Here is a 23993-nt window from a genome sequence, read left to right as displayed (position 1 = left end):
AGGAGGGGATTTCAGTCAGATAAATAAGAACTCAGCTGTGCTTCTGTTGTCTTACCCTGCTACAGAGGCCATTGGCAAGAGCAAAAGGCCTCTTGGGTCCTCAGCTTGCCGCCTATATTGACTTCTACGAGCTAGCCTAATGGATCCAGGATTGCGTGTGTACGGGTGTTGAGGCTGACTTATGGCAAACTTATGTAGAGTTTTCAGTGCAAGAGATATTCGGAGGTGGTTTGCCATTGCTTGCCTCTGCATAGGCTGAAAGAGTTCTGAGAGAACTGTGACTGGCCCAAGGTCACCCAGCAAACTTGATGTATGTGGAGGAGTGGAGAATCAAACCTGGTTCTCTAGATTAAAATCTGCCACTCTTAATCACTATACCATATTGGCTCTCTGGTGCATATTTGGGGAGGGTGTGTGTGTTCTGTTTGTTGTTTCGTTTATTTCAATGGTATTTTAGTATTTGTTTACTACTTTGGCCCTCCTTGGGGAAGGCGTGAGGCAAAAAAACAAATAAATATTGCATTTTAATTCCAGCCGAAGCTTTACCTCCAGAATTCCTGCTTATCCTCCAAATGCACAGAAACCTATTTGGGATTCTTTGCTTTCTGCAACTTGTGAGCAGAGTTACCATTATTTGGTTTTAATACCAATCTTGTGTACGACAATATGCTTTGTAATGCAGGAAGACCAAAGCTGGCCATTACTTCAGTATGTTTGCCGGGAAGCCATTGCCTCACCAGATCCTCTTGCAGGAGGTTGGGCTTAGAAATGAAAAGGGGGAAATCTGCAATAGCAGAAAGTCGGAACTTGAATAACCTCAAAGTACAGACCTATGCCAGGATATTTTCATGCTAGAACAGAATTCCAGCCACGTACTGCCCCCTAGTGGTGATGGTTATATATGACAATATTAAATAGGCTGCAGCCAAAATGAGATTCACGCAAATTATACTATTTATATAGTAGCTGTTTTGTATGTAAAGTATGTATAGTGTGCTGTTTTGTTGTGAAGCCCTCCATATTTAAAATCAAAAGCATATGTTGGGACTCCCATTTCAGAGATAGATATGCCTGTGCTTTTAAAGTAGGTTCCAACCAGATCTGCTTCTAACCACTTGTAGTGGTTAGAGTTTGGACCAGAGCCCTCCAGGGGTGGGTGGTTATAAAAATCTAATAATAAATAGATAGAATCTGAGATCTGGGTTCGAATTCCTTCTCTGCCATGTGAAGTAATTCACAGTGCACGACCTTGGCAAGTCACACTCTGCCAACCTAACAAGCAAGACTGTGGAACCCTTGCCTGTGGACATTTGTCTGGCCCACTTGCTTTGGGTCTTCTGAAAGCCAGTAAAATTTCATTTTTTCATTCACTCTAACCTAATCCACCATGCTTGCTTTCATGTTACTTCTGCGCTGTTACAAGATCACATTAGATTTGCAATGCATTTAGTACAAAGATGAGTGCTTCAGAAATAAAGTCTTAAAACACTACCTCTGATCAGGGTTATGGACCTATGTACCAGTTTCACAGAAATTACCTAACCTGGGGCTTCCGGGATTAAAGGCTCCTCCACAACACTTGCAGATGGGTGACGGCTTGATCCACCAGAAATTTCTGGTGAAACAGAAGACAGATCAGTTTTATTTAAACACAGTAATTGGAGTAATTTTGGGTTGGGTCTTGGCAGCCTTCCTGCTGGCAAAAGAGGAACCCACTCTGGATGATCATTAAGGCTATAACAGGAAAGGAATTATGTAGGCCCATCGGGCCAGATGCTAGACTAGAGAACAGAAAGGAATCAGGCATGATCCAGAGGCAAAGCTGCCATGAACCAACCCCCAATGCACAAATCGTTCTAAGTGTTCTTCTATTTAAACACTGTCAAGAATTATTAATGTACCAAATAGGTTGTGAGCAGAGCTTTGACTGCAGTACTACGGCTTACCACTCTGCACCACGGGGTTCCTAACGTGGTAAAAATTGTAGTTTAACACCCCAATGGATACTTCAATGTTTATGTAGCAGTTAAAGTATTAACTATTTGGTTGTGGTGGGTTTTCTGGGCTGTGTGGCTGTGGTCTGGTGGATCTTGTTCCTAACATTTTGCCTGCATCTATGGCATCTTCAGAGGTTATCACAAAGAAAAGTCTGTTTCACACTGTGTCTAGTGAGAAGGGAAAGTTAAGTGGGGTATATTGTCCATGTCCCAGGGTGAGAAACCAATCAGTAAGTGTTTGGGTGGAACTTGACACAAAGGTGTGGTTGAGTGCATTGTATTGCGGGTGGGGTTATCAGTCCATTTTTTAAGTATTAGCTTTTCAGAGTCTCTTCTTTCTTGTTGAAGTTGTCTTGGTGTTTGTGAATTTCAATGGCCTCCCTGTGCAGTCTGATGCAGGCAAAGGAACAAGATCCACCAGACCACAGCCACACAGCCCAGAAAACCCACCACAACCAGTTGAATCCGGCCGTGAAAGCCTTCGACAATACATATTAACTATTTGATATTTGTACTTGTACTCACAGGTTCGGAGTTGAAAATAAAAAAAAGCAACTGAACTATCAGAAATATGACACCCAATACCAGTGTTTCCTAACCCACAAGCTTTTGCAGTTGTATTTATTTGCACATGCTTCTTTTCAGGTGGGCCAACATGCCAGAAACTGCCCGTAGACACCCTAGCAATCATCATGAAAAACCTTAGATGATCTCTCAGTGTAGCTGGATCTTTTAAAAAACAATATTTCTTAACCTAAAGTCATTTCTTGAATTGCAGCCATTATCAAATACAATGTTGTCATGTGTAAGAAAAATTTAAATTTCTCTGGAAGAATGCAAGACATTCTCCTCCAACCAGATCTGCTTCTGACCACTTGTAGTGTGGTTAGAGTTTCGACTAGAATCTGTGAGATCAAGGTTCAAATCCCTACTCTGCCACGTGAAGTGACTCACCTGGGCAAGTCACTCTCTTGTCAATTTAACAAGCAATACTTAAAAGTGTGGAACCCTTGCTGGTGGAAATTTGTCCAGCCCACCTGCTTTTGGTCTTCGGGAAGCCAGTAAAATTTTATTCCTAAAATACTTTTCTGTTTTATTTTTGACATTTTGCATTGCTTTGAAAGATTCTGTTGTTGGTTTTAATCTCTTTGTTGGGGAATGCTTTGTTTTTATTGATCCAAATTATTTAGTACGTTTTTATCTTAGCCACTCTCCAAGGAGCTCAGAGCAGTGTGCAGCATTTTCCCATCTATTAAGTAATTAAATTTATATCCTGCCCTTCCCAATAGGGCTCGGGGCGGCGAACAACATAAATCAGAAAAAACAGTGCAATAAAACAATGAAAACATTCAGCCACAGCAGTTAAAACTTACAACAATAAAAACAATAAGATAAACAGATGGCGATAAAACCCTTAAAGGACATCTCCATTTTATTCTAACAACTCTGTAAGGTAGGTAGAGCTGGGAGAAAGAACAAGACAGCCAATATCCAGGGGCAGAGAGAGGTGATTTAATTTGACCCTGGATCTCCCCTATCCTAGGTCTGACACCCTAATCTAGTAGATCATGCTTGCTTTCATGTTACTTCTGTGCTGTTACAAGATCACATTAGATTTGCAATGCAAATAAGTACAAAGATGAGTGCTTCAGAAATAAAATCTTCAAACATTATCTCTGATCAGAGTAAGTACCTATGTACCAGTTTCACATAAATTACCTACACAACCTTGGATTTCCTGGATTATTGGATCCTCCACAACACTCGCAAATGGCTGACGGCTTGATCCACCAGAAATTTCTGGTGAAACAAAAGACAGATCGGTTTTATTTAAACATAGTAATTGGAGTAATTTTGGGTCGGGTCTTGGCAGCCTTCCTACTGGCAAAAGAGGAACCCCGCTCTAAATGATCACAAAGGCTATACCAGGAAAGGAATTGTGGAGGCCAATTTGGCCAGAGGCCAGGACACAGATAAGAATCAGAAAGGAATCAGGCAAGATCCAGAGGGAAAACGGCCACGAACCAACCTCCAATGCACAAATCGTTCTAAGTGTTCTGCTATTTAAACACTGTCAAGAAACATTATTAATGTACCAAATATGAATCTCAGAGATCCAGCATGGTGTAGTCGTTAAGAGCAGGTGGATTTTAATCTGGAGAACCAGGTTTGATTCCCCACTCCTCCACCTGAGTGGCAGAGGCTTATCTGGTGAACCAGATGTGTTTCCACACTGCAACATTCTTGCTGGGTGACCTTGGACTAGTCGCAGTTCTCTCTGAACTCTCTCTGCTCCTCCTACCTCACAAGGCGTCTGTTGTGGGGAGAGGAAGGGAAAGGAGCTCCCCACAACAGACATCTTGTGAGTCTCCTTACAGGAGAAAGGTGGGGTATAGATCTAAAACTCTTCTATTCTTCATTATTACAGTCTTAATTACTGATTGCAGTGCTTCAGGGATTGAATGTCTCAAACAGGCTAAGCAAAGTTTGGATTTATACCCTGTCTTTCCCTCTCTGTCTCAAGGCTCTGCTTCCTTAAAAAGCACATGTCTTCCTTAAAAAGACTAGCCCAAGGTCCTTATGAGGTACATGGGACTGGGTGACTTCTAAAGAACTGTGACTAGCCCAATGTCACCCAGCAGGCTTCATGTGCAGGAGCAGGGAAACAAATCCAGTTCACCAGCTAAGAATCCTCTGCTCATGTGGAAGAGTGGGGAATCAAACCATGTTCTTCGGATTAGAGTCCACCTGCTTTTAACCACTACACAAGACTGTACTTTTTAAAACAGAAGGCTGAGTCAAATATGAAGCCAACTTCCATTGGGATCAAACTCCGGTTGTGAGCAGAGCTTTGACTGCAGTACTACAGCTTACCACTCTGCACCACGGGGTTCCTAACATGGTAGAAACTGTAGTTTAACACCCCAATGGCTACTTCAATGTTTATGCAGCAGTTAAAGTATTAACTATTTGATATTTGTACTTGTAATCACAGGTTTGGAGTTGAAAATAAAAAAAAGCAACTGAACTGTCGGAAGTCTGGCACCGAATTGCAGTGTTCTCCTAAGCAACCCACAAGTTTTTGCAGCTATATTTATTTGCACATGCCTGAAACTTACCTGAAACTGCCCACAGACAGACACCCTAGCGACCATCATTAAAAACCTTAGATGATCTCTGTGTAGTAGAATCCTTTAAAAAAATACTCCTTAACATAAAGTCATTTCTTGAATTGCAGTCATCATCAAATACAATTTTGCCATGTGTAAGAAAGATTAAAATTTCTCTGGAAGAATGCAAGACATTCTCCTCAATGTGCAAGCAGCCCCAGCTTCCTCAAACAGTATTGTGGATAAAGGCACAGCATGGACAAAGAGAAAATGGGCAACTAACAGCTCAATCCTTAGGTCTTGAGTGACTGGAGATGGCATCCAGTAGCAGCCCTCGTAGCCCAAAATGGACTTGTCCAAGGGACAAATCGTGGGTGTTTCCTGGTTGAAGCTGACTCCAGTTGGCTCCTCCTTCAGGAACGTCCCCACCCCCAGCTGCGCTAACGGCCAGGTTTAGGTGGGTGCAGCTCCGAGGTCTCAGCCCGCTTCTGGGTGGTGGGCCATTGAGCTGTGCAGTGTCCGCCCACCACCCTCTTTGCCCCATCCAATGGCGCATTTGCCACTTGTGCTGGTGAGATGGGCACCCCTGTCAGTGGAAGCCCACGCCGATTCCCCTTCTGCCCCCCCGAACAAACTTTTGGATTGGGCTGCCCAAACAGTTATTGTTAGCATTACAAGTTCTTCACAGTACTCTTCCTAGCTATTTGTGATAAACAGAATTTGCTACATCACAGGAGATGCTTGGTTGTTCTGTTAAACAGTGAAACCTCGTGGTGTAATTATGCCTTCCGAGGGTTTTCGCCCGGTTAAGCCCCGGCTGTTTTTTTTTTGCCTCAGGTTTTCACCGAGAGCCTCCGTTTTCCCCGACTCGCCCGTTCGTAGTAATTTATCGTTTTCGCGTGAAAATTGGCTACATTGTTTATTAATGTGAAAGCATGCCGCACCAAGCTTGGCGGTAGCTTTGGTTCTTGTAGTTTTGGTTTTCGCTGAGCATCGCCAGACGGATTACCGGCGAAAACTGAGGTTCCACTGTACTGTCTATACAAGTGTTTATGGGAGACGTTTAGGACTGCTCCAATGTAGAAGAACACACATTTAACTTCATTTATACTCTGCCTATCTCCTGACTGAGGAACCAAAGCAGATTATGCACATAGACTTATATACATCAGTCTTTGGTCCCACTGAGCAGAGGAGCTTCCATGTCAGTGTATGCAGTAAGATCACCGGTCCAAGTCTTTGGGGGAAACAGGGACACAGTGCAGAAACAAAGACAAATTTTAATGACAACACTCACTTCAATCACTTTTTTTAATCTGTGAAAACAGAAAGATGCACGTGTGGACAGACAGCAACAGTTAAAAAAATAGGTTCACAAATTATATACAGTGAGAAAATTCAGTGGTTCAACACTGTCATCTCGTAAAAAACAGAAACACACAAGTCAGATTTGCTGTTCTTTAAACTGAAACATAATAGCGTTAACACTAATTCAAAAATAAAGCTGTGGTCTTTTAAGCTTTTCTTAATTTTATCAGGTTCAGAAGCTCTACCTTTAAAAAAAAACCTGCTGAAAGTAGGTGTTTGATAAGCTGAAAGGCAAGCCCCCCTTGTTTCTGAACATCACATCTAAGACACAACGTCTGCCAGATTTACTCATTACATATGAAGACATAAAAACAGCTGGAACTTACAAAATAATACTCAACAACCAAAAGCAGACAATTTCAAAACCAGAATTATGTACATTATACTGTTTATTTTTTAAAAGTGCCTAGATGATAGCTGTAAATATTTGCTTGGATTATATACAAAACAGTTTCTGTGTAAAAAGACTAGACCTCACTGAAGTTCTATACAGACACATGCGGCAGTAATGAGACAGCCTAGTTAACAGAATGTCCCCTCCTCTGTCCCATTGAAATTAATGGGTTCCATGCTGGGCCGGACAGGACAGCTCCTAGTTTCAGGAAACCAATGTTGCTATTACTTCTTCGACGCGCAAGACTGCCGCCCCCTAAACTCTATTTCAAGACTGTCCCGTAGTCCACTCTTAGTATACGGCATTGATCTACGCTTTGTAGCTACTTATTGCACCTGCTGTCTTTGAATATAAGCAAGCATCTCCTTTTTGGAGCTGATACTTATCTCAGAATAGCCTAAGCTTCTTCATCTATACTGGAAATGAATGCCTGAACAGAGTAGATTCGTTGGTTCTGAAACAGCCCCAGCTTGTACTGATTTCTTTTGCGTACTGCTTGTGTGCACATTGCAAGGGGGAACAAGAACATCTGCGGAAGAAGCTACAGTTCATGGATAAAGGTTGCCTCATCTTTAATGCGCTCTGTTTCTAGGAGTTTTTGCCCTGTCCTTCCTGGAGTACGTTTGTCATTCAAGCAGAGCTGCTCTCACGAGTGATTTGTGCAGACTGGGGCTATTTCGAAACACAAGAATCAGTCGTCTGCTCTCCAAATCCATGGAAGCCCTAAAACGGAAAACATACCGCTACAGCTCAAAAACGATTAATCCGAGTACGCTAACTGTGAACTCACAGTTGAGCACACTGAATGGAAACAACGTAAGAATGGGAAACAAGAGATGAAACAACTTGCAATGTCTTATGACCCGGAAACGCATGCATTAATGAATGTAACGACAGGTAATTGATATGCTGAAACTTTACATGCACTACGTGTGTGTGTAGGTAGGTAGGGGACAGAACCACACATGTATGTGGGGTGGGGAACAGAACCACTCAGACCCAAACCTAAATTTAGGAAACATTTATTTAAGATATGTCCACAGATCACTCTCTTTCACGTGACAGGGTACAGCAGAGGTGTAGCTCCAAGGGGACAGGGTGTGTGCGTGCACCCCTGTGGGGGCGAGGTGAGGGCGTTCCAGGGTGGACGTTGGAGAGGCAGGGGCGGAGGACGCACCACTGCACCGGGCGTGTCCCCCCCTTGCTACAGCTCTAGGGTACAGGGATAAGAAACAACCCCTACTTCTCCTTTCACGCAGCATTCCTGTCCCGCCTTTGATGCTAACTTGAGGGTATGATATCCCGGTGGGTCCACCCATGTAGGCCCTATTTCACAGGGGCCTCTTCCCACAAGTCTGCCAAATTGAATAGGCAATTGGCATCTATGCACACTGGTTTGTACACCCGTAGCCCCATCAAAACATTATGCCCAGTGATAATGGAAGTGGGGCAGTGACTGGGCATGGCAGCAAAGCATGTTCCTGACCCCGTTCTCCATCACGCACAGGGCAGTGTACTGTGTGCACAGCACCTGACCTAACCCCTCACCCTTATAAGAAAAGTCTGAAATGAATTACATGTAACAGTATGCACAAGCAACTGTGTATTTGTACTGTATATATTTACATACATATACACAAAACCACCCTGATGACTTTAAAAGGCCCTATCAAGAAACAAGATACGGGCCCTAGCAATTTTACTAGAATATACTTTATCCATACAAAAACAAAACCCCTCCAAATATGCATTATCTCTACACAGTTTAAAGCTTATTGACAAAAATATTCTGCTACTGTTATCAGGTTAAATAGATGATTTTACAGGGTTCTTTAATCATGAAATACATATTTTAAACTTAAGACAAAAAAAGTTCTTAACTGGGCTTTGATTCACAAGAAAATAGCTGTTTGTTATAATTACATTTTGATAATCCAGAACAGGGAGAAGTAGCAAAAGAGTATAAATCTCCAAGACGTGGAGCACCTGTCTTATCAGCTTAAAAAAATAGATTTTCTCACAATGAGCCACACAAAAGTAGCAGCGCCCCTCCTTCCTGCCCCAGCCCGCCTTTGGGCCTCCCCTCCTCAACACTTCATCTTTTCCCCCTCTTGTTTCCAGCTGGGGGTTTCTTCAGCTGAAGAAGTTGTCCTCCCGTGCCAAAGCTTGCGGAGGCTGGATTGGACACCCCAAATGTCAGGCCAGCTGATGCTGTGATGCCAGGATTGCTGAAGTTAAACCCAGATGTGCTTGAACTGCCAAAGCCTTGGAGGGGAAAATATGTCAGTGTGAGAAGATGTAGAGAGACTCGGTTATTTCTTTCATTTCATAGAATCATAGAGTTGGAAGAGACCCCCAAGGGCCATCAAGTCCAACCCCCTGCAATGCAGGAACACACAACCAAAGCACTCCTGACAGATGGCCATCCAGTCTCTCTTTAAAAACCTCCAAAGAAGGAGACTCCACCACACTCCAAAGTAGTGCATTCCTCTGTCGAACTGCCCATACTGTCAGGAAATTTTTCCTGCTGTTTAGGTGGAATCTCTTTTCCTTCACCTTGAGCCCATTACTCCTGGTCCTAGTCTCTGGAGCAGCAGAAAACAAGCTTGCTCCCTCACCGACATGACATCCCTTCAAATCTCTAAACACGGCTATCATGTCACCTCTTATTTAATAGAAAGTAAGTTCTCACTCAAACCGCAAGTGTAAAACAGAAGCCATGCGCAGCACTGCCATTCAGGGCATTCACCTATAAAGTTACAGATGTCAGTTTAAATGCATGGAAGAGAATACAGGATCGTTTGCTGCAAGGGGCTACAACCTATGTTAACAGTTGCAATGAAAAAACTGGCTCCAATGGATGACTGCGCTACAGGACACGTAAGAGGCCCTGTGGTGGTTGGTGAGAGAAGCCTGTTGAGAGAACTTGTCTGCATGACTCACATACCCAAGCGTGGTGAGTCACTTCACCAAAAACATCTGCAAGAACTAGGCCAGGATGTGCTGTGGCTGCACTGTGTTGAGGGAAGCCAAGTGACTTAACTATAGCTGGAATGGCCCAAGCCTAACAGTTCGTCCCAGCTCCTGATTTCACCATCAGGAATGTCATGTGAGGTTCTGGTATAGTGATCTTTTGATTACTCTTTGGTGCAACATGGGGAGAGGAGAATGGATCCACCTGATTGATCAGTTGGATCCATTCTTCCCTCCCCACACAAACAATGTGGTTTAATTAGTTGGTTGTCCACAAGTTTGCATAAACTGAACATTTAAGCAAAGGCGTGTGTGTTTCTCTTATCCATGCACGTGAGGGAGGGTCTGAAGAGGGAGTATGACAAATCCTGCATTTGCACCATATGCTGGCACAGATTAGAGTCCAAAATATGATACCTCAAGTAGGTATCAGGTTAAAAGAAAATGCAAGTCAAATCCATGTGTTTTGTTAGCTGAGGAAGAGCCAGGAGTCAGACAAAGTAGTATATAAGAATGAAGAAAAGCACCTAACTGCATAGATATGCCTCTTCTCTCTCTCTCTCACACACACACACACACACATACACACAGGCACGTCCCGACTGTGAGGCTACCAAAAAGAAAGTACCAAGTTCTTTGCACACATTGCTAAAATTGGTTCTTAAGAAAATGATCCATACATTGTTAGTCCTCCTTAGAAACAATCCTCCATCATATGCTAGGATGGAGATCCAGAATGAGCCCTTGAATTCCCTCCCCTCAGGGAAGTTCATCACTGAACAAGGGCATTCCTGCAGAGACCACAGGGTTCCAAAGCTACTGGCAATTAGTTTTGTGTAGCACTGATGGATGATGGTGTCTATTACTGGCCATTATTTTTACAATGTGACTCTGCAGAAAGGGCAGTTGGTTTTACAGGTGTGGTGGAGCTGGGCTCCTTATACCACCAACCCTTTCAAACACACGGCTATGCTCCAGTAATCTGCAGGAGGAGTGCTGCATAACCAAGCACCTTTCAAAAGAAGTTACCTAACTAAAGGATGCTCAACTTGGAAAACATTTAATCCAGTTTCTAAACTAGAGGCAACAGGTGAAAGGGAGTTGCCGTTTCAAAAACTGCAGTATGGATAACCTCAAATTAACTTTAATGAGGACGAAAAGGAGAGCATCCAAGCTACTATCATGCACGAAAAGGGTGGTCTGTCCCAAAAGATACCTTAATAAGCTGCCTGAGGGAAGAGGGAATACCATAAAAAAGGGAGAATATCATAAAGCAGCTAAGTGACTGGTTTACAAGCAGCAGAAGAGAAACAAGTTTCTCCCTTATGGCTCCACAAGCAGTAATGTAATGCCCAATCTGAAAAAAAAGCCAGCATATGAAAGTGAATGCAGTCTAGAACAAGGATGGCGAACCTTTTCGAGACCAAGTGCCCAAATTGCAACCCAAAACCCACTTATTTAACACAAAGGGCCAATGCAGCAATTTAACCTGAATATTGAGGTTTTAGTTTAGAGAAAATGGTTGGCTCCAAGGTGTGCATTATTCAGGAGTAAGCTTGGTGAAGCAACCGTGCAACGCTTCGAATGGGTGAATCACAACCCTAGGAGGGCTTACTCAGAAGCAAGCCCCATTGCCAGCAACTGAGCTTACTCCCAGGTAAAGGATCATGCCCAGGCCAGCCTAGATGTGTGTGTGTGTGGGGGGGGTGTTCACAGAAAGGGCTCTGAGTGCCACCTCTGGCACCCGTGCCATAGGTTCGCCACCGCTGGTCTAGAAGCATAGCAATGGAAGTATAGTTAGTTCACCACAGCTGCAACCAAACAGCACAAGCTGCAATTTTAGCGTGATGACTTTGAAATGCTCAGACTCATATGTTGTTTCACTTTAGTGCTGGAATCAGATCGAAGACCACTATGTCTTCAAACCAGGCAGTTTGTTGACTCATCGGAATTTTGATGCACGAACAGAGATTTGCTCTTGCCTTCAAAGCAGGATTAAGCTCTACTTTAGAATCGAAGCTTGAAGGCAAACAGATAAACCTCAGTTTTTTAAAGTGCCCAAATTCAGATACGACAATTATGTTTTGATCAAAGGCTTGTTAAATTGACAAGTCCTCCATCCTGGCTCATGGGACAACCACGTATGGAAGCTCAAGGACTCCAAAACTGTTAACTATGGTTTGTCGTTAACTGTTAACTGCTAACTATGGTTTGTCGTGATGTTTGAATGGAGCCCATTTTCATATAAAGCAGGGACAATCTTACTACAAATTATTAGTAGTAACTAAATATTTACAAGTTACTTCTCTAATGTTTTGTCAATTCAACAGATTACTCAATTTAACTTTACTAACAGAATAACCGTATACTTGGTTAAAAATAATAATCAATTTTAGCATAATTGTAAAGCTGTAAACCTGCATTTAGAATTAAGAAGCAGGCTAAAATGTTTTAAACAAATTACAGCAGGACTGATAAATTCAGAGACATTTTTAGAAAATAAAGTAAACAAAGTGAAATAGCAGCAATGAAGGATGGAATCTTTCACTTTTTACACTGGCTGGGGTCTGAAGATTTAAGAACACTCAAGAACCTGAGAATGCCAAGAGGAATTTTACTTTTTTTATTATATACATCACTATATGTAATATAATGTTTGCTTTTAGTAACTGGAATGGATTCTAGGAGTTACGTACTTAGGGCGACTTAATCACCTTAACATTGGAAAACAAAAAGGACAAACCTGCGCTAAGGCTTCCTGAAGGCTTATTTGTCGTTCCAAATCCAAACGTTGATGCACCTGTAGCAGTGCTTCCAAAACCAGAGCTACTTCCAAACCCTAGTGGAACAGTAGTGAAGACATGGAACACAAATTAAAACAACATACACACAGGGCGGGGTTCGAGTCAAAGGACTTGGGGGGGGGGCCTTAAAAGGCCTCGCCAGCCACCAACGTGCAGCGCTGCTCTCGAACACAGTGAACAGAAAAATTCACCCCTTTTGCGCTATTTTCAAAAGGACACCCCATTGTGAAAATTCAGAGGTTTAATTGGAATGTCTGCAGGCAGGACGGGCACATAGTGGAAAGACTAGCCTTGCTAATGGGGAATGGAGTTGCAGAAGATTTATTGGCAGCACTAAGCGTCTTCCACTAGGCTAATGAACTGTCATTTCAGTAGGAGATACAAAAAGGTATCCTCTTCTCGAAGCCCACATGCTAGAGGACTGCTTTGAGAGGCACAGTTCTACCACTTTTGTTGCGCAATCAAATGGTTCATTCCAAGCAAGCAGACACAGGATTGCTCATTCTGCCTTCTTGCAAGAGTTCACTGGGGAAACATGTACATGTTTTTTTTTTGTTCCTCAGGAACCATGTACATGGGGGATGTTAGGATCTCGATTTAAGGTAACAAATGGGTTCAGTTCACAATTTCCATCTCTCAAATAGAAATCAATATGCAAGAAGCTGGAAACAAGCAGGCAGCGTGCCTCTGCTCTTAACAACCCCCCATCACTTGTGATTAAAAAAGAAAGGCTGATGTGTCTTACACCAATGGAGCAATGAGAACAGGAATGCTCGGGAATGATGGAAATTTGGCCTACCTCCTAAAACGCAATCCCCTCCTTGGTATTCAAAATTGTTTCTGGGGGGGCAGGAGGGAAGCATGAGCTCATGATTTACACATGGAGACATGCCAAGCATATGCTCTGCATCCCAGGACATGTTCAACTTCAATACTTCAAAACCTTCACTATTCCTTTCCGTGTATCTTACAGATTTTCAACACCTGGGCTCCTTGCTGCACTTCATAATTTGAGTTTTTTTCCTACTTGTCCACACATTTCTTATACTCATACACTCACCCACACACACACATACACACACACAAGCTACCTAGGATTGAACAGGCTGCATGTGTGCTTGGGAAGTTGTGTGCATGGGAAAGACTTTTAAAACAGACCGGGGGGGGGGGGGGCATGGCTGTTTTGCCAGATGTAGGATATGCTTTGCCGGACATCTGACATAGTGCATTACTATGGGGAAGTCAGGTGTGCTCCTCACAAGCAGCACAAACTTTACTCCCTTTGAAGAGCGTACCAGTCCTCTCTCTCACACGCACACTTGATCTTACCCAAAAGACTGGTACAATACCTCGAACCATCTCTCCTCTGAATCCAGCACAGATTTTGTTTTCCAAACACCACTTAGGCCCAAAGCAGATACCAAACAGAAGCTTATGTACACTCAGCTTTAAAAATATACTTCAGGCAACTAATTATCCCTAACTGCCCGTTCAGACAGAAGCAGTTAATAACCGAGATGCACTCCTGGAAAGACGAGACTGTGACTTCATGCAATCAAAAGGGTGCCCCCCCCCTTCCCCCCGGACAGACTGGAGGCTGTGATGGAATAGTTGGGACAAAAACCTTTAAGGGCACATAATATATATGCCTACGCAGATGAATGACTTTAATCGCTCTTTACTATTCACAAGCAAGATGTTTTAAGAGTGGAAGAAGGTTAAATTACCCACTCTTGCAATGCATGCTTGGTATTTCAACCTAGATTGGAAGCTTGGGTACAGAACCAGCAACTGGTAATGGTTTCAGAGCGCTTAAAATAGGGCACAGGGTGAGGCTTGCCCTCCCTCCCCGGCATAAACACACATTAGGGGGCAGGAAATCCTACCAGGGAGGTGTGCTACCCAGTTCAGTCCAGGAAGTGCGGTATAGCAATTCAGTGAAACATTAGAAAAGTTAAAGTGTACCTCCAAGGCTTGAAGAGCCTAAGCCGCTTGATTGCAAGCCAGTGCCAATACCTGACCCGAATGGTGTTCCAAAACTAACTCCCAGAGACGGCTGTGGCCCTGGTGTAAAAAAAAAACGAAAACAAAGCTTGCCTTACTCTTGCGCAACACAAATCTGTTTCGTAAACCCTTTCATTAAAAAAAGCAAAACATCACAGCTTACCAAATGCTTCCTAAAGCGCCAAGACTTTCACCAGAATTCCTCCCCAAGCGACTCCCCTGCTTAAATAGATAAATCTAACACCTGGACTGCAATATAAGGTTAAATTGTGAAAGATCTCGCAAGTTATGCCAAAGCATAACCGCAACGTATTTATAACAGCTCCATGTGTAATTTAGGATTTCTATTTTGGGAGGGGCGGCGGTCACTATGTTTGATAGCCCTACCCGTGGTTTAGCGATGGCTCTTTATAAACCAAGTTAAATGCCAACATGACTAAAATCATCATGTTACCGATGTCTGATATCAAAGACTCATTTGAGTATTTTGAAAAGTTAAACGAAACAAGTGGATAAACAACGAGACGATAAGCTTTGTTTTATTAAATTTATTAATTCATTTTAGAGCAAGTCAATTACACAGTAACATGACAAGTCAAACTGGTTCACACAAAAAATGATAATTACCGAGTTGTTAGAACTTTCCTACATTTACAACAATTTATGCCCGTTTAAATAAACATTTACAAAAAGGCACAGTTGCACACCTTATCAAATACATTCAAAAGTTTCAGATCCAGGAGTTTCTACTATTGTTTAGAAGATTGGAAACAGTGGCTTCCCTTCGTATATACATAGCCCAAATTTATACTACACAGTGACAGAATTTATAGCCTTAGCCCGTTTTTTCTGTGGGGGGGAGGGAGGGGGGAGGACAGGGACACCCTACTTACTTGGTAGGTTCTCATAAATATACCACAACAAAGATCTGGAGATTAATTTAGCAGCTTATAAAAATTAGCTGATAGGAGTACAGGGACTGTAAAAACTATCTTTAAGCACAGTAATCAGTGCATGGGTTAAACCCAAAAAGTTTGTCAAGTTCAAAAACTGTGCACACACCTTCATATTTATATATTCCTGTTACACTGACACCCAGGGGTGCCATCCTACAAATGCTACTCTCAGGCAAAACTCATCCGAAATTAATGGATCAGAACGCACAGCAATACATGCTGCCTTGCCTCTCAAAATGACAGTTTTGTTGATACACACAAAACATGCAAAACATATTCAAATGGAACACTCTGGCCCTAACTGTTCACAAAAACCGGTCTTTTGGAATCTTTGGGTTCTCAACTTTTTCTAGATACTCGTGATTGGCGGAAGATTGCAGTATTGAATTACAGTACTTTGCTCTCATTTACCACGTGTCTGTAGCAACAACTCACAAAAAGCGGAATTTCTCTTAGCCTGCACTGTGGAGGTCAGACAAAGTTTTCGTGGTCCCCTTCTAGTCTTATGGATATATAAATACGTGAGGTTTTCAAGTTCTTGTAATGGTACTAATTAAACAGACAGCCAACTAAAAACCAAGCAAAAGGCACTGTTCTGCATTAGGACTTTTGCAAGGAACATCTGCACACCTTACATGATCCAGTGCAAAAGTGAGGTTGATCTATTCAAGGTTGCATCGAGCAGTTAGGAAGGTCAACAAGAGCTGTGAGTCTGCAACTGGGACTTAGCACTTATTTGGCAAGTTGAGGTTGTATCTGCAACCCAATTATACACCTTACATCAACTTTTCCTCTTCTTTAGAAAAAGCATTGCATTTCAAGTTAAAAACTGGATGTAAACAAATTAAGATTTTGTTACCTAGCAGCTCCTCGAAAAGATTTCCAGTACAAGTCAGTTAAGTGTTTAACAACAAAAACAAATGTCCAGTGTTCTAAAGAAAGTGTTATCAGCTGGTTGTGGTGGGTTTTCCGCGCTGTGTGGCCGTGGTCTGGTGGATCTTGTTCCTAATGTTTTGCCTGCATCTGTGGCTGGCATCTTCAGAGGTGTATCACAGAGAGAAGTCTGTTACACACTGTGTCCAGTTAGGCAATTTTTATTAATTTTTATTTTATTTATGCTGGACACAGTGTATAACAGACTTTTCTCTGTGATACACCTCTGAAGATGCCAGCTACAGATGCAGGCGAAACGTTAGGAACAAGATCCACCAGACCACGGCCACACAGCCCGGAAAACCCATCACAACCAGTTGAATCTGGTCGTGAAAGCCTTCAACAATACGAAGTGTTATCAGTTTTCCATCTTAAGGGGGAGGCACTGTTGGTGGAAGACCATTAAATAGTTTGATGACACCACAGTCCTCCGAGCCAAGCTAGCATTCACTTTTTTAAGTAGTTCACAGGAGTCCTATATTCAAATTACATAAACACAGGGCTTCATACTTAAAAGCCGACAACGTTTTCAACTGAAGAGCACTCCCAATATCAGTGCGGCTTTGTACCAGAAAACCAAAGACTCTCCCACTTAAAAATTAGGGATTTGTATATAATAATTTAGATCAGGGGTAGGGAACCTGCGGCTCTCCAGATGTTCAGGAACTACAATTCCCATCAGCCCCTACCAGCATGGCCAATTGGCCATGCTGACAGAGGCTGATGGGAATTGTAGTTCCTGAACATCTGGAGAGCCGCAGGTTCCCCACCCCTGATTTAGATAATGCTAAAGATCGTCTAAGCCAAAAAGACATAAGTAAACATTGTCACCTTTGGATAACGTGCTGTAATCAATAGCATTGATTTAAGACCTCTCCCTGCATAAATATTTGTCCTGTAGAGCAGTTACAGTTTAATATATGGGGGGGGGGGGGGGAAGGGAGGCACCAAAAAGCGGCACCTCCAACCTGGTGCCGTTCCCATATATATATGCTTTTAGGAGCCCAGTTGAAAAACATATCAACAAGGATTCTTATCAGGCTTGCCAAACATTACTCAAGACGGTCTTATAGTGATACTATAGATATAAACCCAAATTGTTCAGGTCTAACCAGGTATCTGGCAAGTCTATTTCCTAATAAAGAAAGCAGAACCCTAGTTCAGCTTCATTTGTGTGGCAAAACACTGGGTTTTAACCATGGAATTGGTTGAAACCCAAGATCTAATTTAGTGTCATTATTTGGACAGGCGTCTATTCCAACAGAAGGGTTTAAAAACTATAAGCAAAACTGTACGCTCAGCAAAATCAAAGATAAAGCTTTAAACACTAGTAGTTATCAGAGCACAGCAAAGTGCTTCAAGCAAGCTAACTCATTCCTGATTGCAATCTATGCTTGAGACTAGAATTCTACAACTCTTTTTGCTTTTAACAGATCTTGATGGCACAGCAATCAAGGTAGTAGGCAGCAAGCAACAATATTCTTACCATGCAGACCTAAGCAGAGTTATAAGGGTTTAATTCTGTTTAGAACTGCAGTATAAGTCACCCAGAACTGCTTAAGCCAGACATGCAGCCTACATGAACTATAACTCGAAATATCAGTCTACACAGAAATGCAAACATTCTAAGCCATTCATCAGTTCCTCAGGTTTACAATTAAGGAAACATCCTAGAGTTGGCAAAATTGATGAGATACTAACTCTGAACAACTGATTTCTGAATCTTTCTTTTTGGGCCATGTTTCAGAGGTGGATTACGCATGGGACCCTTCAGCAGCTTCCCACTGGCATGTATGATGCCAGTGAAGCCCTGGGGCCGTTTGCACGCTGAGGCGTGAGTGGCCCCAGAGCGGCTGCAGCACGCAGGTGCCTCCATTTTCTTTCCTCACACTTACCTTCTCTCCCTGTGGAGCTCCACAGGGACAGAGAGGCACACCCACACTACACTCTGACCCCTGGGGTCGAAGGGCAGCATGGGCGTGCCTCCCCGTCCCTGCGGAGGTCCACAGGGAGAGAAGGTGAGTGTGGTGGTGGGGGGGTGGGGAAGGGAGGCACCAAAAAGCGGCACCTCCAACCTGGTTCCGTTCCCGTAACGCCAGCAGGGAAACACTGTTTCCCAAAAACCTCGCTCATTGAGAAGCAGGGAAACAGCATTTCTGCTCCGGTGAGGGGGAAAAAGCATGGCACTGCCTCGTTGTGGAGGCGGCAGCTGGGTGAACAGCACCCCAGGGACAGCATTTTTACCGTCCCTGGGGCGCTGTTTTTGGCCCGTGCGGACTCCGCCCAAGAGTTGTTTTTTCCCCCTCTAGAGAAGTTACATAAACACAACACATTCTTACAGATATTAAAACTACACCCCTAACATCTACTGACAGTGTATTTTTTGCTTCAGAACAAATTAAAAAGGAAACTTCAAGAATAGACAAACGCCTTTTCTGTCCTCTCCTGGTTACTCTTTGGCGACCTATGCATGATTACATCAGGGCAAAAGGCCCACACGCTGTATTCACTGCATATGAGCCAGACTGTTGGTCCATCTAGCCCAGTATTATCCACTCCGCTTTCCAAGTACTTAGGCAGAGATCTCTGACCAGCCCAATCATCCAGGCTCATAAACTGGAAGTGCTGGGGACCAAATGAGGACATTCTGTATGCCATGAATGTGCTTTACCACTGAATTATAACCTCTCCCACTGGCAACTTTTGACACTTGATATTCGCAAACTAACCAATTTTCATGGTCAGCTGAGCCATATTTACCACCAAGGCCAAATAGCCTCTTTCCAATTTTGCAGCCTCAGTTTTTAACAGTGGCCTAAGCTCATAGAAGTATTAGCTTGGCTACTTTTCTCACTTTACAGTTCGCTGCTTGTGAAAAGTATCACCTACTCACAGAACCACTGGTTTGAACCTTGCAGGACAAATGGCTCAAGAAACGATATCCTTCTTGTAAACTGCTGGAGAAGTAGAATTCTTCTCATAGTGCTTGTAGGATGCTTGCACAAGTTAACATTTTTGTTTTGCTTATTGTCCTTTGCATCCAACACACTGGCACTAATCCACCACATCCTTTTTTGGGAAGCAAGTTCCACTGAAAGCAATAGGTTCTGCTTCCGCAAAAGGGTTTCCATTGAGATTCATTAGGCTTCAGGCAAAGTGCTGTTCCGTTACCTGGTAAGGCGCATTGCACACTTACTTTGGAAAAACGATCTTAACAGGACTATGTTTTGGTCACCAAGGACCACCTAATTGATACACAACCTTCTGTATAAAAACTGTAAAAAGCATTTAACAGAGATTATTAGTCACATACTTAAAAGTATGCTAATGTAAAAGATATACCTTTTAATTATTACTTAAAAACAGGACCCATTAAGTTATGTTGCTACAGTGAACCAGGAGGACGCAACGATCCTTCCTTTCTGGCTGCAATCTTTCTGGATTTGTCTATTATAGGATATAGCTGCCAACACCTAGTATAAGTCAAAGCTAAAAATACCCTGTAGACCTCATTACTTAACAGCAGTACCTCATTTAATGGCTCTATAGGTAGAAGAAGAAGAAGAGTTGGATTTATATCCCCCCTTTCTCTCCTGTAAGGAGACTCAAAGAGGCTTACAAACTCCTTTCCCTTCCCCCCCTCACAACAAACACCCTGTGAGGTAGGTGGGGCTGAGAGAGTTCCAAAGAACTGTGACTAGCCCAAGGTCACCCAGCTGGCGTGTGTTGGGAGTGTACAGGCTAATCAGAATTCCCCTCCACAGAATAACCCGGTTCCTCCAGATTAGAGTACTCCTGGTCTTAGCCACTACGCCACTGCTGCTCCTATGTACACAGTATGTTGCTTTCCTCCTCAAATTCCACAAATAGCATGGTCAGAGTGAAGAGGGCAGAAAGAAGCATGGAGATTTATGAAGGTCTAGGCCAGAGAATACAGTCACAGATCTCTAACACAATTCCTGAAGTCAGGCTGACTCCAGGGATCAAAGTCGCCTACTTTTCCTAGTGTCTCCCTCCCCCTCTGTCTCTCTACATCTGCCTTACAAACTCCGGAAGTATCTATGGAAGGCTCAGCAATTCAAGAGAAGTGGCCAAAATGGCACTAGCATTGAACTTCAAGCGCCTAAACTGTTTTGTGATTACAATGTTCCTTTGTTGTGCCCACGGTTGTTTCTTCTTTTCTACCCACATTTCCTCCTAAGTGAGGATGACCTCAAAATAATTTTATGACCCTTGCTCCTAGTCAGAATCCCAGAAACCAGCACCTATTTTTTAACACTCTCCCTTTCAAGATGTTAAGAAAACAGTGGCCTGTACCCTCTCCCACCTTTTGAGCCACATTCCAAAATGTGCAATGTAAAAACAAAACGAACAAAAAAATACCCCACGCTATAGCTTTTTCACAGGAAAAAAAATGTTGAATTTCATTTGGGTTCTCTCAACAGATTAGAAAATGTGTACACAATAGTGTCTTAATTTTGGAAAGACATTATTCCCTATGCATATTCTGAGATGACAGACTCACATTCCAAGGGGTTAAGTAATACAGTAACAAGCTATTACAAGTCAAGTCACAAGAGTAAATACTGTGTGGATAATTATTGCTAAGTCTATCCTGCATTTTTGATAAATTGTCACTCACAATTTTTAGATTTCCGACACAAAGGAAGACCTTATCGATAAAACATTGTACAAGTTCACTATTTCTGCGGCACTAAAAGCTATAACTTGAATGCACTCAGACCTGTTGCAGGCTGCTGCTGCTGCGTAAGGGTTGCAGCCATGGCAACGGCTGCTGCGTTTGGTAGGTTGCTGAAAGGAGTGGGTCCGGTTGTAACACGCGGGGCAGTCTGCCACTTCTTGGCCTCTGCTCGCCTTGCCTCAAAGACATCCATGGAATCTCCCAGAAAGGTTTTTCTATAACCAAGATACTGGTCTTTGAGCATCTAAAGAGAGACAAGAAAATCTATTCTAGTTCCGCACATGTGACCTTAACACATAGGAGTTTCTGACAACTTCCACTGCATAATGCAAACGAGGGGAACAAAACCCAAGATGTGAGGTAGTAGATTTAAAATATGTATATCCTGCCTTTCTACTAATTTACAAAATATAAAACCACAACATAGTCAACTAAGTGGCTGTTGTGGGTTTTCTGAGCTTAGCGGTTGTGCTCTGGTGGTTTTAGCTCCTAAAGTTTCATCCACACTCATGGCTGGCTTTGGAGCTAAAATTACCAGACCACAGCCACAAAGTCTGGGAAACCCGCAACAGCCTGTTAATACCGGCTATGAAAGCCTTTAATGACACATAAACATGTGAATTGCTCTTCCTAAAGTTACCAGGGGTACCTTGCTAAACACAGTGGTAAAGTGATCCATCTATAAAACAGCAAAATATCAAAGGTTACCAGCACCTACACTACTCTATCTTGCACCAGAGGGGGAGAAAGTAGCTGTTTATACCTGTACATTAAGTTCAACTGCACATCTCGTGTAAAAAGAACAGCTGTGATGAGACAATGAGCATGTTCAGGATTTGAATTCTCTATTACATAGCATGACAGGGCAACACATTTTCTTTGAGGAACTGCTAAAAACATTAATAGTTCATCTGATAAGCTGGGGGTTTAAGGGTATAATAAAGTATGAACATAGCAACTTTAAAAAAGAGAGAAGTTGCTCACTTTGTTCCACCTTTTTGCTAGCTTAGTCATGCAACCTGGGCATTGAAATACATGCTACATAAAACAAGGAACTCTATATAAGAATGTATTAGCTCTCAGTTTACAAGCCTCTCAAAGAATATAAGCAGGCGATTCTAGTTTTCAAAGTAAAACAGATGGACAAAATATATAAAGCAGAAAACAAAAACATCAAACTTGTCACTGGAGGTTGAACAATGACCATTTTATCAGCATGCTTTACAAAGAAATCAGAAAGATGACTGTAAATAAACAGACTAGTTATGTAGAAACACTGACTGACACTGATGCGATGGTTTTATTCTTATAAATCACAGGTACACATTGGGAACTACAGCTTACCTTCACATTTTCATGCACTGACTGAAGCTGTGCAGCAAGAGCGACAAACGTTTGATAAATTTTTTGCATTGCCATAGACAGATCTGCAAAGACATGAAAATTTACGCTGTCAGATTATATGGCAACACAAGATTATCTCAGTTCCAATGACCAGAAAACAACTGTTTCAATCATTTAAACTGATTTCAATTTTTAACAAGGATTGCACAATATCACAGTAACTGTAGAAATGTCAAACATCTCTTTGGGAAAGCACTCCAAATGCAAACTGGAAGAAAAACAATCTTTTTGGTGCTTCGTCAGCAAAGAATCATAACCTTTTAATACAGGATGCTAAATTTTAAAGCCATCATTTCAATCAATTAGCAACCCCCACAAGTCCAATTTCATGCAAAATTGCTCCAGCCTCAGCATATGGATTTCAGTGGGCTTGGGAGTAACTCTGTAGAGGACTGCACTGGCCATATGCCTCAATGCCCTAACATACCGATAAGCAGCTACACAACTGAAAAAAGTGATAGTAAAATTGCTCCACCCTCAGCATATGGATTTCAGTGGCAACTATTGGTAGCAACATCAGAACAGAAGTCCCCGCAAGAAGAAGTGGTAAAGAGACTGTTGGATGTACAGTGCAATCCAGAACAGAGTTATTCTAGTCCAGGGGTCTGCAACCTGCTGCTCTCCAGATGTTCATGGACTACAATTCCCATCAGCCCTTGCCAGCATGGCCAGCATGGAGAGCAGCAGGTTGCAGATCCCTGTTCTAATCTAAGCCCACTGACTTCAATGGACTTAGACTGGAGTAACTCTGTTCTGGCTTGTGCTGGTAGAAACGAGTTAATAAGCCAGCTTGTACCTTGTGGAGTTATATGTGAATTATTTGCCTGAGTGGCAAGATGGTTTTCCAGCTCTTCAATCTGTTGCCTGTACTGTTGCAGCTGTACTTCAAACTGTTCAACCAAGATCCTGAAGTAGCTAGATGAAGTATAGTTTAGAACATTTTAATCACACTCTTTTAATAATCTTACAAAGAACAGTTATGTGGTTTTGAAAAGTTAACGACAGCAATGACCAGTTTACGTAGAAGTGCCAGTATACACAGTATTCATTCATTCATTCATTCATTCATTCATTCATTCATTCATTCATTCATTCATTCATTCATTCATGAGTTTTTTATACCGCCCTACCCCCCAAAGGGCACTGGGCGGTGAACAACATAATGATACCACATACAATTAAAACCCATTTAAAATAAACAACAGCGGTCAGCATATAAAAACAGCGTCGGCAATAAATCCTTAATTAAAAAATGCTATTTCAGCATTCAGCAATGCTATTTCAGCATTTGTGCCCTACCCACTTCTCTACCACCTTAGTTTTGCTTTCTAAAAATGTACTTGTTAAT

General features: G+C 42.5%; 1 protein-coding gene across 2 annotated transcripts in view; it reads right to left on the bottom strand.

Annotated features, from left to right (window-relative positions):
* Positions 1–6404: 6404 nt before the first annotated feature.
* Positions 6405–23993, bottom strand: part of NUP58 (nucleoporin 58) — a 33797-nt gene continuing 16208 nt past the window's right edge. The window contains exons 11-16 of one of the 2 annotated variants that reach the window (XM_048493476.1): positions 23442–23560; positions 22586–22668; positions 21284–21485; positions 14612–14710; positions 12586–12681; positions 6405–9134 (exon numbers count right to left, since the gene is read on the bottom strand). In XM_048493476.1, coding sequence (XP_048349433.1) covers positions 8965–9134; positions 12586–12681; positions 14612–14710; positions 21284–21485; positions 22586–22668; positions 23442–23560 — 769 coding nt within the window. In that variant the 3' untranslated portion in view covers positions 6405–8964. The remainder of the gene's footprint in view (positions 9135–12585; positions 12682–14611; positions 14711–21283; positions 21486–22585; positions 22669–23441; positions 23561–23993) is intronic. The other variant, XM_048493477.1, reaches the window with a different exon arrangement.

The sequence above is a fragment of the Sphaerodactylus townsendi genome, linkage group LG04 (genome assembly GCF_021028975.2).
Source record: "Sphaerodactylus townsendi isolate TG3544 linkage group LG04, MPM_Stown_v2.3, whole genome shotgun sequence".
NCBI classification, from domain to species: domain Eukaryota; kingdom Metazoa; phylum Chordata; class Lepidosauria; order Squamata; family Sphaerodactylidae; genus Sphaerodactylus; species Sphaerodactylus townsendi.
Note: the sequence above shows the minus strand (reverse complement) of the source record. Positions and strands in the feature narration are given on the sequence as shown.